General features: G+C 44.8%; 1 protein-coding gene across 5 annotated transcripts in view; it reads right to left on the bottom strand.

The window, feature by feature from the left end:
* The window catches only part of SLC25A21 (solute carrier family 25 member 21), a 584,350-nt gene that overhangs the window by 326,564 nt on the left and 243,376 nt on the right, over positions 1-14,410 (bottom strand). Inside the window, exon 1 of one of the 5 annotated variants that reach the window (XM_073554206.1) lies at positions 7,091-7,137. The exons of the other annotated variants lie outside the window; for them this stretch is intronic. Within the exon in view, the coding sequence (XP_073410307.1) occupies positions 7,091-7,112 (22 nt within the window). The 5' untranslated portion in view covers positions 7,113-7,137. Of the gene's footprint in view, positions 1-7,090; positions 7,138-14,410 lie in introns of those variants that run through there. 5 annotated transcript variants of the gene reach the window in all.

The following is a 14,410-nucleotide window of genomic DNA, read 5'->3' as shown; positions in this document are numbered from 1 at the left end:
ACCTCATCACAGGTCCTTCAACCACTCATACACACTTTACAATAGCGTTCTTAAACACACCCCCTGCGTGGGTCTCACCAGCTACCTGGAGACTTCTCCCTGACACATTGGAACGAATGGTCAGCTCTGCTGATCAGCACATAAGCAAGCCTCCATCCTAAGGCCACCCACCTTGAGATACATAACGATCCTTTAGCACCCTGCTCCTGTTACCACTCTGGACAAGGCTATCCGTTCGTCCTGGGACACCCCCACAGCGCCCCCTAACAGACACAGTGGTCACACACCACTATATATATATATATATATATATATATATATACACACACACACATATATATATATATATATACACAGTACAGACCAAAAGTTTGGACACACCTTCTCATTCAAAGTTTTCTTTATTCTCATGACTATGAAAATGGTAGATTCACTCTGAAGGCATCAAAACTATGAATTAACACATGTGGAATTACCGTATTTTTCGGATTGTAAGACGCACTTTTGTTTCCCCCAAATTGTGGGGGAAATGGGGGTGCGTCTTACAATCGTATAGAGAAAAAATCAGGGGGAAAAACTTACTTTTGCGGTGGCAGTGGCGGCTGCGGTAGTGATGGCGGCGTTAGCGATGGCCGCGGCGGCTGCTGAGCAGCCTGGTACATCTCAGGGTCTCCGGGTGGGCAATGCAGCAGGCCAGGAGCTGGGGGTATCGCTGCGGGTTAACCGGCGGTTACGCGGGCGGGATAGTGCTGGTCGGCGCCATGACAGTTCCGGGAACAGGCTGTGAGTTTCCGGTTTCCGATGGAATACCGGTATCACAGCCTGTGTCTGCAGGACTACAAGAAAATGGCCGCCGACCCGGCACATGCGCAGATGGAGCTCGGTCACTGAACTCGATCTGCGCATGCGCTGTGGCTAAAAGCTGGCAGAAGGATCAGGAGGCTCCGCTGCACACAGATACCTAAGGCAGAGGAGGGAGAGAAGCATGTTTCTCCTCCTCCTCGTTTGCAGGGATGGATATTGATTGGTGGAGGGATCTGTTGCTGGGCTGCCTCCACCAATCAGGTATCTATCCCTGCAAAATGTATAGTGTAGCACTTTCATTTTACCTCACATTATTCTGAGATCCTTGGGAGAGGTGAGGCAGTGGACACATTGAAGGGAAACACAACCCCCATCATCCTTCATACCGTATCAATGGGTGTATTCTGATGGATGATGGGGGTTGTAGCCATATTAGGGATAGTGCCCAAAGTGTTTATTGCAACTGTGACTACCACCTTCCTCATCTTTCAGAATACACCCATGTATACAGTACATGGGTGTATTCCTAATGATGAGGGGGGGTGGTAGTCACTACTACACACATTGTACTGTGATTCACAGATCCCCATAACAGTGTGTCATCCAGAGATCCCCATAACAGTACGTCATCCACAGATCCCCAAACCAGGGCATCACCACAGATCCCCATAACAGTGTGTCTCCACAGATCTCCCATAACAGTGCGTCACAGATCCCCATAACAGTGCGTCATCCACAGATCCCCATAACAATGCGTCACCACAGATCCCCATAACAGTGCATCATCCACTGATCCCCATAACAGTGCGTCATCCACAGATACCCCCATAACAGTGTGTCTCCACACATCTCCCATAACAGTGCGTCACCACAGATCTCCCATAACAGTGCGTCACAGATCCCCATAACAGTGCGTCATCCACAGATCCCCATAGCAATGCGTCACCACAGATCTCCCATAACAGTGCATCATCCACTGATCCCCATAACAGTGCGTCATCCACAGATACCCCCATAACAGTGTGTCTCCACACATCTCCCATAACAGTGCGTCACCACAGATCTCCCATAACAGTGCGTCATCCACAGATCCCCATAACAGTGCGTCACCACAGATACCCCAGAACAGTGTGTCTCCACAGATCTCCCATAACAGTGCGTCATCCACAGATACCCCCATAACAGTGTGTCTCCACACATCTCCCATAACAGTGCGTCACCACAGATCTCCCATAACAGCGTCTCCACAGATCTCCCATAACAGTGCGTCATCCACAGATCCCCATAACAGTGCGTTACCACAGATACCCCATAACTGTGTCTCCACACATCTCCCATAACAGTGCGTCACCACAGATCTCCCATAACAGTGTCTCCACAGATCTCCCATAACAGTGCGTCATCCACAGATCCCCATAACAGTGCGTCACCACAGATCCCCCATAACAGTGCGTCATCCACAGATACCCCCATAACAGTGTGTCTCCACACATCTCCCATAACAGTGCGTCACCACAGATCTCCCATAACAGTGCGTCATCCACAGATCCCCATAACAGTGCGTCACCACAGATACCCCAGAACAGTGTGTCTCCACAGATCTCCCATAACAGTGCGTCATCCACAGATACCCCCATAACAGTGTGTCTCCACACATCTCCCATAACAGTGCGTCACCACAGATCTCCCATAACAGCGTCTCCACAGATCTCCCATAACAGTGCGTCATCCACAGATCCACATAACAGTGCGTCACCACAGATACCCCATAACTGTGTCTCCACACATCTCCCATAACAGTGCGTCACCACAGATCTCCCATAACAGTGTCTCCACAGATCTCCCATAACAGTGCGTCATCCACAGATCCCCATAACAGTGCGTCACCACAGATCCCCCATAACAGTGCGTCATCCACAGATCCCCATAACAGTGCGTCACCACAGATCTCCCATAACAGTGTGTCTCCACAGATCTCCCATAACAGTGCCTCACAGATCCCTCATAGGAGTGCATCACCACAGATCGCCCATAACAGTGCGTCCCAACACATCTCCCATAACAATGTTTTTCATTCATCATATCATAAGTTGATCTAATGACACTAGGCAAAATGAAACTAAACATGAGGTTCTTAGTTTAACATTCTGATTAGACTGTATGAAGCCGCTAGCACATGACGGCGAACTTCTTAGGCTGGGATCACACATGCGAGTTAAACGGACGAGTCTCGCATGGTAATACCCGGCGCTGCCGCCGGGACTCAGGAGTGGGACGTGCAGCTCCATGTATTGCTATGCAGCCGCACGCCCCGCTCTTGAGTCCCCGCGCCAGCGCCGGGTATTACCATGCGAGACTCGACTGTTTAACTCGCATGTGTGATCCGGCCTTAGTGAGCAAAAATAGGCGGAACCCCTTGCCTTGCAGCATGGGTACTGTAGGGCACCAGGTACCCATCTGCTCGTTGTCGTTGTGGTGGTCGGCACATTACTCCACAGCTTTATGGTTACTGTATTTAAAGCTATGGACACATTCACCGTCACTTGGCAGTAGGCTTTATATGTCTGATCATAATGTTACCGTAAACTAAAAACTTCTTGTTCAGATGAATACAGTACATTTTGCTTAACACCACTAGATCAACTTGTTACCGTATTTTTGGATGTGCGGCCCATGTCTTTTCTACAGCAAGAGTACCGTATTCATTCATGCTCTCAGTTGCCCCATAACTATGAATGACAGAGCTGACAGTTGTTTCAATACTGTATTTTGTTGCAGAAAAATACCGTACAGTTGGCTGCTGCATATTTCAAGCATGTCAAAGCAGAAAAGGCTTGCATACAAAATTCCCTTTAAACTGGAGGTTGTAAAATACGCTAAAGAGCATGGGAACAGAGCAGCGGAGAGACATTTTGGACCGCCTCCAACTGAAAAAATGATAAGAGAGTGGAGGAAGCAGGAGGATGAGCTGCAAAAAGCAGGAAAAAGCAGATCTGGTCTACGTAGGCGTGGTGCAAAGTGGCCAGAGTTAGACGTGGACGTAAAAGAGTGGATCATACGCCACAGAAATAATGGCCTTTCGGTCTCAACAAAAATGATCCTATTCGAAGCCAAGCGGATTGCTGCTGAGAAAGGCATCAATGACTTCACTGGATCACCAGCATGGTGTTTCAGATTCATGAAGAGATGTGGCCTTGCTATGCGCACCAAAACTAGAATTGCCCAAAAAATGCCACAAGAATATGAAGCCAAGATTCTGTCATTCCACAAGTTTGTAATTGACAGCAGAAAGAAACATGGTTATGAATTAGGCCAGATTGGGAATATGGATGAAGTCCCTCTAACCTTTGACGTGCCATCCAACAGGACTGTTGATGCAAAGGGTGCCAAAACCATCACGGTAAAAACTGCAGGACACGAAAAAAACCACTACACAGTTGTGTTGTCCTGCTGTGCCGATGGCACGAAACTGCCACCAATGTTAATCTTTAAAAGAAAGAACATGCCCAAAGAAGCTATCCCACGAGGAGTTGTTGTGCACGTTCACGAGAAAGGATGGATGGACGAGAACGGAATGAGATTGTGGGTTGACAAAGTGTGGTCGAAACGTCCTGGAGGGCTTCTGAAAAAAACATCCCTGTTAGTGCTAGACCAGTTCAGAGCACATATTAGTGAAAACACAAAAAAAGTGTTTAAAGAAGTGAAGACCCATCTCGCGGTAATTCCAGGGGGGCTTACCAGCCAGCTACAACCTCTCGATGTTTCTATAAACAAGCCGTTTAAAGTCTACATGCGAGAAGAGTGGAATAAATGGATGGCTGCTGGCAATCATGACCTGACACCAACTGGACGCATGAAGAGGCCCAGTATCACTCAAGTTTGTGAGTGGGTGAAAACATCATGGCAATCAGTGAAGGATGAAACAGTTATACGTTCATTCAAAAAATGTGGGATTAGCAATGCCTTAGATGGCACCGAAGATGGTGCGCTATATGAGGACAGTGAAGAAAGTGAAACCAATGATTGTGAGGACCTGAGCTTCCTAGACTCTGACAGCAGTGATGAGGAATTCCTGGGATTCTCTGACTAGAAGATTGTGCTGTCTGACAATTAACGTTTCTCCCCAATTGCCAGAACATGGTTTTTGCTGTTACTTACAGTACCATGGGACTGTTCTTACATGTTACCCACAATGCTGCTGTTGACTGCTGTTGAGTCTACTATGTTAAAATAATATTTTGTTATTTAATTAAAGGTTTTTGCACATTATTTGACTCAAAATATTTTTTTTTCTTATTTTCCTCCTCTAAAACCTAGGTGCGTCTTATAATCAGGTGCGTCTTATAAAGCGAAAAATACGGTATATAATTAACAAAAAAGCGTGAAACGACTGAAAATATGTCTTATATTCTAGGTTCTTCAAAGTAGCCACCTTTTGCTTTGATTACTGCTTTGCACACTCTTGGCATTCTCTTGATGAGCTTCAAGTGGTAGTCACCGGAAATGGTCTTCTAACAGTCTTGAAGGAGTTCCCAGAGATGTTTAGCACTTGTTGGCCCTTTTGCTTTCACTCTGCGGTCCAGCTCACCCCAAACCATCTCGATTGGGTTCAGGTCTGGTGACAGTGGAGGCCAGGTCATCTGGCGCAGCACCCCATCACTCTGCTTCTTGGTCAAATAGCCCTTACACAGCCTGGAGGTGTGTTTGGGGTCATTGTCCTGTTGAAAAATAAATGATGGTCCAACTAAACGCAAACCGGATGGAATAGCATGCTGCTGCAGGATGCTGTGGTAGCCATGCTGGTTCAGTATGCCTTAAATTTTGAATAAATCCCCAACAGTGTCACCAGCAAAGCACCTCCACACCATCACACCTCCTCCTCCATGCTTCACGGTGGGAACCAGGCATGTAGAGTCCATCTGTTCACCTTTTCTGCGTCGCACAAAGACACGGTGGTTAGAACCAAAGATCTCAAATTTGGACTCATCAGACCAAAGCACAGATTTCCACTGGTATAATGTCCATTCCTTGTGTTCTTTAGCCCAAACAAGTCTCTTCTGCTTGATGCCTGTCCTTAGCAGTGGTTTCCTAGCCGCTATTTTACCATGAAGCCCTGCTGCACAAAGTCTCCTCTTTTAACACTTGTTGTAGAGATGTGTCTGCTGCTAGAACTCTGTGTGGCATTGACCTGGTCTCTAATCTGAGCTGCTGGTAACCTGCGATTTCTGAGGCTGGTGACTCGGATGAACTTATCCTCCGCAGCAGAGGTGACTCTTGGTCTTCCTTTCCTAGGGCGGTCCTCCTGTGAGCCAGTTTCATTGTAGCGCTTGGTGGTTTTTGCCACTGCACTTGGGGACACTTTCAAAGTTTTCCCAATTTTTCGGACTGACTGACCTTCATTTCTTAAAGTAATGATGGCCACTCGTTACGTAGCTGCTTTTTTCTTGCCATAATACAAATTCTAACAGTCTATTCAGTAGGACTATCAGCTGTGTATCCACCAGATTTCTGCACAACACAACTGATGGTCCCAACCCCATTTATAAGGCAAGAAATCCCACTTATTAAACCTGACAGGGCACACCTGTGAAGTGAAAACCATTTCCGGTGACTACCTCTTGAAACTCATCAAGAGAATGCCAAGAGAGTGCAAAGCAGTAATCAAAGCAAAAGGTGGCTACTTTGAAGAACCTAGAACATAAGACATATTTTCAGTTGTTTCACACTTTTTTGTTAATTATATAATTCCACATGTGTTAATTCATTGTTTTGATGCCTTCAGAGTGAATCTACAATTTTCATAGTCATGAAAATAAAGAAAACTCTTTGAATGAGGTGTGTCCAAACTTTTGGTCTGTACTGTATATACACACACATGCACTACTTATGGGAAGTACTTTCTACAACTTTCCATACATTTATAACACAAACTCAGGAGTTAAGTCTGAGCCATGTTATGGCTGCTCTCTGCCTAAATGGCCAGAATCAGAGATAACACCACTCCCAGCAGTTTTACTGCTTAGGTGTACTGTTACTATGGACAACTACAACATTAGAGATGCTTAAAGTTTGGGGTTCATACAGGACACTTAGTGAGAGAGCAAAATATTTGGGTATCTATACATTTCAAAGGGGTTCGGGTTCATGTTAGGGCAAAGTTCTGGTACCCGAACCGAACTTTGGACATAAAGTTCGGTTGGGTACCAGAACCTGATTTTCCATGGGTTTGCGCATCTTTATTCATCATCTACATTATCAGACAAAGGAAAAGTACTCTCTCTGTCACCATTGCGGGCTGCCACCATCATCGCTTGTTCAAAGTGATCACGTAGGTAAACTAAAAAAAAAAAAAAAGTAAATAAATAAAAATGTAGAAAAGTATTAAATATTTTTTCCCATTAAATAAATTTAATCACGTAAAAAACGCAAATAAAGGTTCACATAATTGGTATCAAAGCATCCATAACGACCCAACCAATAAAAGTTGCTTAACCTGGTTGCTTTAGCCTACTGCATCGTGAACATTATAAGAAAGTCAATTGCAAAACATGTTTTTATACATTACTTGTACACAATATGGTGAGATTAAACAACACATCTCATCCTGCAATAAACTGTCAAATGAGTATGATGATGGAAAACTAAAAAAGTTATAGCTTAAGATGAGGAAAAAAAATCACCGCATAATGAGGGCAAAAACTGGCAAAGGACGCCAAGGGATTAACTCACAAATACTATGTTTTATGAGACCTATATATAGGACCATCAGTTTCAAAAACGTTCTGCAAAATCCCAAATGTTATGAAACAAGATGAAAATACATTCGGAATTTTAGAATATGTATTTCCTGGTTTCTTCCTGAATAAAGGGTTAAAAAAAAGGGAACACATCTAAACCTGATCCCAACCCATTTCTTTTCACCAGCCTGGACACAAGGCTAAGGGAAGGAGAAATCAAACGGATCTCGGATAGAAAAGTAGAAACAGACGTCCTGGCAGCAACGCCTGATTCCGTTTGCTAATTATTGCTCTGCATTTACTGAAACCAGAGAGCAGACAAATATCATCCAACTTTTTAATTTACTGTAACATCAAACATTCCACTGCTCACAGATAGGAACAGGGGGGAAAGGAGGGAGCGGGAAACGTAATATGTCAGCAATGCACCTACAGAGCATCGCTTCAATCTCGCACACTTCTCCCGGTTACTCTGGAGAAACTAATTGCGTTACCCTCCAATCATTCAAAATCAACACAATGCGGAAATGCATATTTGGCCCACCGCATGGCTGCCAAGCACCGAGGAAAGGGAACAGACAAACAAATAAGAGAGCTCCCACCAGAGGCTCACAGGACGGGAATTCACTCATTCATTCTAGTACCACTTGTACCAATTGGACAATTAGCTCATTTAAAGGGGGTTTTCCTACCTGGGGCATTTATGGGAAACGTTCCTTACCCCATTGAATGTTAAAAACAACTTTGACTTTCAGCCTTAACCTATTTGGTGCTTTTTTTCCCAGCAATGAAATGATCAGAACTTTTTTTTATTTTTTTCAATGTCCTGTATGAAACTTTTCATCACATGCTATTTAGAGATACCCAAAACCTGCCATTTAAAGGAGTGTTATAGTCAACTAATATACTTTTCCAATATACTTTCTGCATCAATTCCTCAGGGCTTTCAAGATATTCATTGCTTACTTCCTAAAGTCTATCCTTTGGATGGTTCATCAGTATCAGATTGGTGGAGGTCCAATACCCCCATTGCTCACCTATTATAATGTCCAGTGGGTGCCCAGGAGTAAACCGCTTAGGCCTGTTTCACACTTCCGTTTTTTTGGGTCAGTTAAAATCCACCAAAAAGGCGGAAAGCGGATCCGTTCCTAAGTGATGTGAACGGATGCCACCGGATCCGTTTTTTTTGACAGATCCACCGAATGAAGAATTTTAAAGGAACCGCAGTCCGGGAAGGGGAGAGAGAGAGAGATTTTTTTTCCACCGCCAGAAAGGATTTCAGGGTTAAATCCCCGGCTGACTTCATTCCTCCGGGCATGCGCACTGTAAAATGCGGATCCTGCAGCAAAAAAAACGTTGCAGGGTCCGTCCAGACATGCCGGCGGATGCAAAAAATTTGGCAGATCCGCAAAAAAACGGATCCAACGGATGGCCATCCGTCAAGATCCGCCGGTAATGCAACTCAATGGGGAAAAAAATGGATCCGCCAAAAAAAATGGCGGATCCGTTTCTTTAAAAAACCGGCGGATTTTGACTGATGGTCAAAAACGGAAGTGTGAAACAGGCCATATGGAGACAAAACACCACAGCTCTATAACCTGTGTAGTGGCCATCCTCAGGTACTGCAGCTACTCTTCCATTTACTTCAATGGGTCTGACACTCCACTAATCTGAAATTGATCACCTATTCTAAAGACAAGTTGTCAATATCAAAGTCTTGGACCACTTAAACGGATTGGGTCATCAGGTTTTTGCTACTCCATCTGAGTGCAGCATGATATAGGGGGGCACAGACCCCGATTCCAGTGATGTGTCACTTACTGGGCTGCTTGCTGTAGTTTTGATAAAATCACAGTTTTCTCTGCTGCAGATCTCCAAGTTCTCTGAATATTAAGCTCTGTATAGCCATGCCCACTCCACTGATTGGTGGCTTCCTGCGTACAGTCACTGTGCATAGGCAGAAAGCTGCCAATCAGTGAAGGGGTGAGGTATTACAGATCTTATGAACATGGAAGACTACATGGCAGCAGGTTTACTAACCCTCTAGTGATAATCTCCTGCTGATAAAACTGTGATTTTATCAAAACTACAGAAAAACAGCCCAGTACAGTCATATGTTAACGTTTGGGCACCCCTATTAATGTTAACCTTTTTTATTTATAGCAATTTTGGTTTTTGCAACAGCTATTTCAGTTTCATATATCTAATAACTGATGGACTCAGTTATATTTCTGGATTCAAATGAGGTTTATTGTACTAACAGAAAATGTGCAATCTGCATTTAAACAAAATTTGACTGGTGCAAAAGTATGGGCACCCTTATTTTCTTGATTTGAACACTCCTAACTACTTTTTACTGACTTCCTGAAGCACTAAATTGGTTGTGTAACCTCATTGAGCTTTGAACTTCATAGCCAGGTATATCAAATCATGAGAAAAGGTATTTAAGGTGGCCACTTGCAAGTAGTTCTCCTATTTGATTCTCCTATGAAGAGTGGCATCATGGGCTCCTCAAAACAACTCTCAAATGATCTGAAAACAAAGATTATTCAACATAGCTTTTCAGGGGAAGGATACAAAAAGTTGTCTCAGAGATTTAACCTGTCAGTTTCCACTGTGAGGAACATAGTAAGGAAATGGAAGAACACAGGTACAGTTCTTGTTAAGCCCAGAAGTGGCAGGCCAAGAAAAATATCAGAAAGGCAGAGAAGAATGGTGAGAACAGTCAAGGACAATCCACAGACCACCTCCAAAGACCTGCAGCATCATCTTGCTGCAGATGGTGTCACTGTGCATCGGTCAACAATACAGCGCACTTTACACAAGGAGAAGCTGTATGGGAGAGTGATGCGAAAGAAGCCGTTTCTGCAAGCACGCCACAAACAGAGTCGCCTGAGGTATGCAAAAGCACATTTGGACAAGCCAGTTACATTTTGGAAGAAGGTCCTGTGGACTGATGAAACAAAGATTGAGTTGTTTGGTCATACAAAAAGGCATTATGCATGGAGGCTAAAAAACACAGCATTCCAAGAAAAACACTTGCTACCCACAGTAAAATTTGGTGGAGGTTCCATCATGCTTTGGGGCTGTGTGGCCAATGCCGGCATTGGGAATCTTGTTAAAGTTGAGGGTCGCATGGATTCAACTCAGTATCAGCAGATTCTTGACAATAATGTGCAAGAATCAGTGACGAAGTTGAAGTTACGCAGGGGATGGATATTTCAGCAAGACAATGATCCAAAACACCGCTCCAAATCTACTCAGGCATTCATGCAGAGGAACAATTACAATGTTCTGGAATGGACATCCCAGTACCCAGACCTGAATATCATTGAACATCTGTGGGATGATTTGAAGCGGGTTGTCCATGCTCGGCGACCATCAAACTTAACTGAACTGGAATTGTTTTGTAAACAGCAATGGTCACAAATACCTTCATCCAGGATCCAGGAACTCATTAATAGCTACAGGAAGCGACTAGAGGCTGTTATTTTTGCAAAAGGAGGATCTACGAAATATTAATGTCACTTTTATGTTGAGGTGCCCATACTTTTGCACCGGTCAAATTTTGTTTAAATGCAGATTGCACATTTTCTGTTAGTACAATAAACCTCATTTGAATCCAGAAATATTACTGAGTCCATCAGTTATTAGATATATGAAACTGAAATAGCTGTTGCAAAAAACAAAATTGTTATAAAGAAAAAAGTTAACATTAATAGGGGTGCCCAAACTTTAACATATGACTGTAAGTGACACATTGCTAGAATCTGTGTCAGTACCCCTAGATTATGCTGATCTCAGATTAGTTGCCAAAACCTGGTGACAGATTCTCTTTAGCGCTATAACACAACTTCTGTCTTGATTTACATGTTTAGTTGTAGACTGGGGCTGACAGTTCTTGCGCTTATATTCGTTGTATGCGGTGGGAAATTCTGAAATTGTACATCTGATGTATCATGTGCCTATTGACCATTATTTGCTAAAACATTCGGCAACAGAGCCTCCCAACTGTAGGCAAGTAGGCATGTAATAGGTAAATCAGCGCAGAATCTACAGTATAATATGGTAACTTATGCAGCAGCAAATCCACAGCAAATTTTCTTTGTAACTCACTGGAATTTTGCTGCAGATCAATTTTAGATTTTTGACACTGATTTTGGTTGATTACGGTAATTTATATTCCATGTGGACGTATCCTTAAAAGTTCTGTCTGGAAATAAGAAATTTCAGAAAATCGAGAGTTGTGAGCATGAACATGTTTTTGTTATGTGCAGAGAGAGGAAGGAGGGAAGTGGAGCTGAGCTACATCAATTCTCCATCAATCCTCCACTCTCGATAGAGATGGGGGGTTATCTGACTCCCGCTATACATTACAGAGATTGGGCCTATTATTTTAATCCTGCTCTCTGATAATTACTGACACTGACTGCTGACCCTGTACGCAGCACAAGCTGAAAAGTGATGAGAAGAGTTTGCTTAATTCTAAGGAAAATACAATAAAAATTGGATTTTTTTTCAAAATAAATTGAAATACGAAATCTTCATTTTCACCACAGTACAGATTTTCAAATATATCTACTATTCTACAAGTGAACTTTTGCGTATTTTACTACAGAAAGCTTTCCAAGTACTGCAGCCTGGCACACAAGTGATATAAACCGTTATTCTGGGATGATGCTTATTTCTTCATTGTGGCATTTACAGTTCATAAAAGTTCTCATTCATTGCCACTTTTGACTTCCTTTACATGCATGGCAACACTGCCAGATTTCCAGCTGTTTTTATTCTACATATTGGAATTTGTGGATACAGAAATATTCGTCCGATTAATGTGAAGATTCAGGGGCGGACACAGACTGTAGTGGGCCCCTGCGCAAGAAATTTTTCACAACCCCCCTGCCCTTCATAGGGCAACAAAGTTATTTGTTATTATCTAATATTGAGGCTATGCAGGGCTAGATATAATATCTGTAGGGTGCTGCTGGGCTGTATTTATTATTTGCCAGTTGCAGCCTCCAAAATATATATACAGGCCAGCACAGCCTCCAAATAACATATATAGCCCACTAGCCAAGCATTGCCTCTAGTTGTTAATATATACAGCCCAGCACAGCCTCCAAATAAAATATGGTATACAGCCCAGCATAGCCTTCAGTTAATATATACAGCCCAGCACAGCATCCAAATAACATATTCAGCCCAGCATAGCCTCCAGTTAATATATACAGTCCAGCAACAGCCTTCAGGTAATATATACAGCGCCCAGCATAGACTCCAGGTAATATATACAGCCCAGCACAGCCTCCAGGTGATATATACAGCCCAGCATAGCCTCCACTCCAGGTAACAATCCAGCATAGCTTTAAGGTAATAGATACAGTCCAGCATAGCCTTCAGGTAATATATACAGCCCAGCATAGCCTCTAAATAACATATATAGCCCAAGACAGCCTCCAGGTGATATATATAGGCACCCCCGTTTCCCTTTGTTTCATAATGCTCTCCCCCATATGTGGTCTACTTTTGGCATAGTGCTTCTCGCCCTATGTGGCCCCACAGTTTATGCTGCTTCTCCCCATGTGCCCCCCCAGTTTATGCTGCTTCTCCCCCTATGTGGGCCGCCCAATTCATGTTTTTTCTCCCCCCATGAGCCGCCCCATTCATGAGCAGCCAAGCATCTCCCCCAGGGGCCCCCCCCATTCATGAGCAGCCATGCTTCTCCCCAGGGGCACCCCCATTCATGAGCAGCCAAGGCCATGCTTCTCCCCAGGCCAGAGGCCCCCCCATTCATGAGCAGCCAGGCCATGCTTCTCCCCAGGCCAGGGCCCCACCATTCATGAGCAGCCAGGCCATGCTTCAAGCTCTCCCCAGGCCAGGGGCCCCCACATTCATGAGCAGCCAGGCCATGCTTCTCCCCAGGGACCCCCATTCATGAGCAGCCAGGCCATACTTCCCTTCTCCCCAGGCCAGGGACCCCCCATTCATGAGCAGCCAGGCCATGCTTCAGTTCTCCCCCAGGACGAAGCCCCAAAAAATCATGCCTGCCATGCTTCAGTTCTCCCCCAGGAGCCCCCCCAAATCATGCCTGCCTCGGCCCCAGTCCCTCAGTCCTGCTCAGCTCTGGTATTCTTACCTGGAGCAGGCAGGGCAGGCCAGACCAAGAGGATCCATCCACTGTCCGCACATTCCTGAGCTGCAGCATTTAGTTATGAGGCACGGCACACAGTGACTTCACAGACACACACTGACGCTGCGGCTGCAGCCACCGTCCGGCCGAGGCCACACGCACAGTGAGTGACAGTCAGTCTGTCTCCTCCCCCACAGAGGCAGCGCAGCACAGCACTGATGCTGCTCTCACCTCAGGGCTGGCTCCTCTGCACCGGCGCTCGCACTCTCAGGCCCGCTCCCGCCGCCTCCCGCAGCGCTGCTCTCCTTGCGCCTCGGCTCCGCGGCACTCCACATGGTAAATTTGAATAGGTAAATAATTAGCCATACTTCCCAACTTTTGAAGGGAAAGAGGGACAAAGGCTGTGGTGCGCGCAGCCGCAAATTTTAGGTCACACCCCCGACCACGCCCATTTTGTGACTATTCACACCAATGTCCACGCCCAACCGCACCCATTTAGCACTGCTGATCACATTGACTGGTACTAGGGGCATAGTGGCTGGCATTATGGGCACAGTGGCTGGTACTGTGGGCACACTGACTGGTACTAAGGAAAAGAAAGAAAACAGAGTGAGAGAAAAAAGAAAATAGAGAGAAAAAGAAAGAAAGGAGAGCGAGAGAGAAAGAACAGAGAGAGAAAGAACAGAGAGAATAACAGAGAGAGAAAGAAGAAAGAACAGAGAAAGAGGGGAAAGAAAGA

This window comes from Dendrobates tinctorius, unplaced genomic scaffold (assembly GCF_039654945.1).
Source record: "Dendrobates tinctorius isolate UK_male_01 unplaced genomic scaffold, ASM3965494v1 ptg000208l, whole genome shotgun sequence".
Lineage (NCBI taxonomy): Eukaryota > Metazoa > Chordata > Amphibia > Anura > Dendrobatidae > Dendrobates > Dendrobates tinctorius.
The sequence above is the reverse complement of the archived record's forward strand: the minus strand, read 5'-3'. Positions and strand labels throughout refer to the sequence as shown.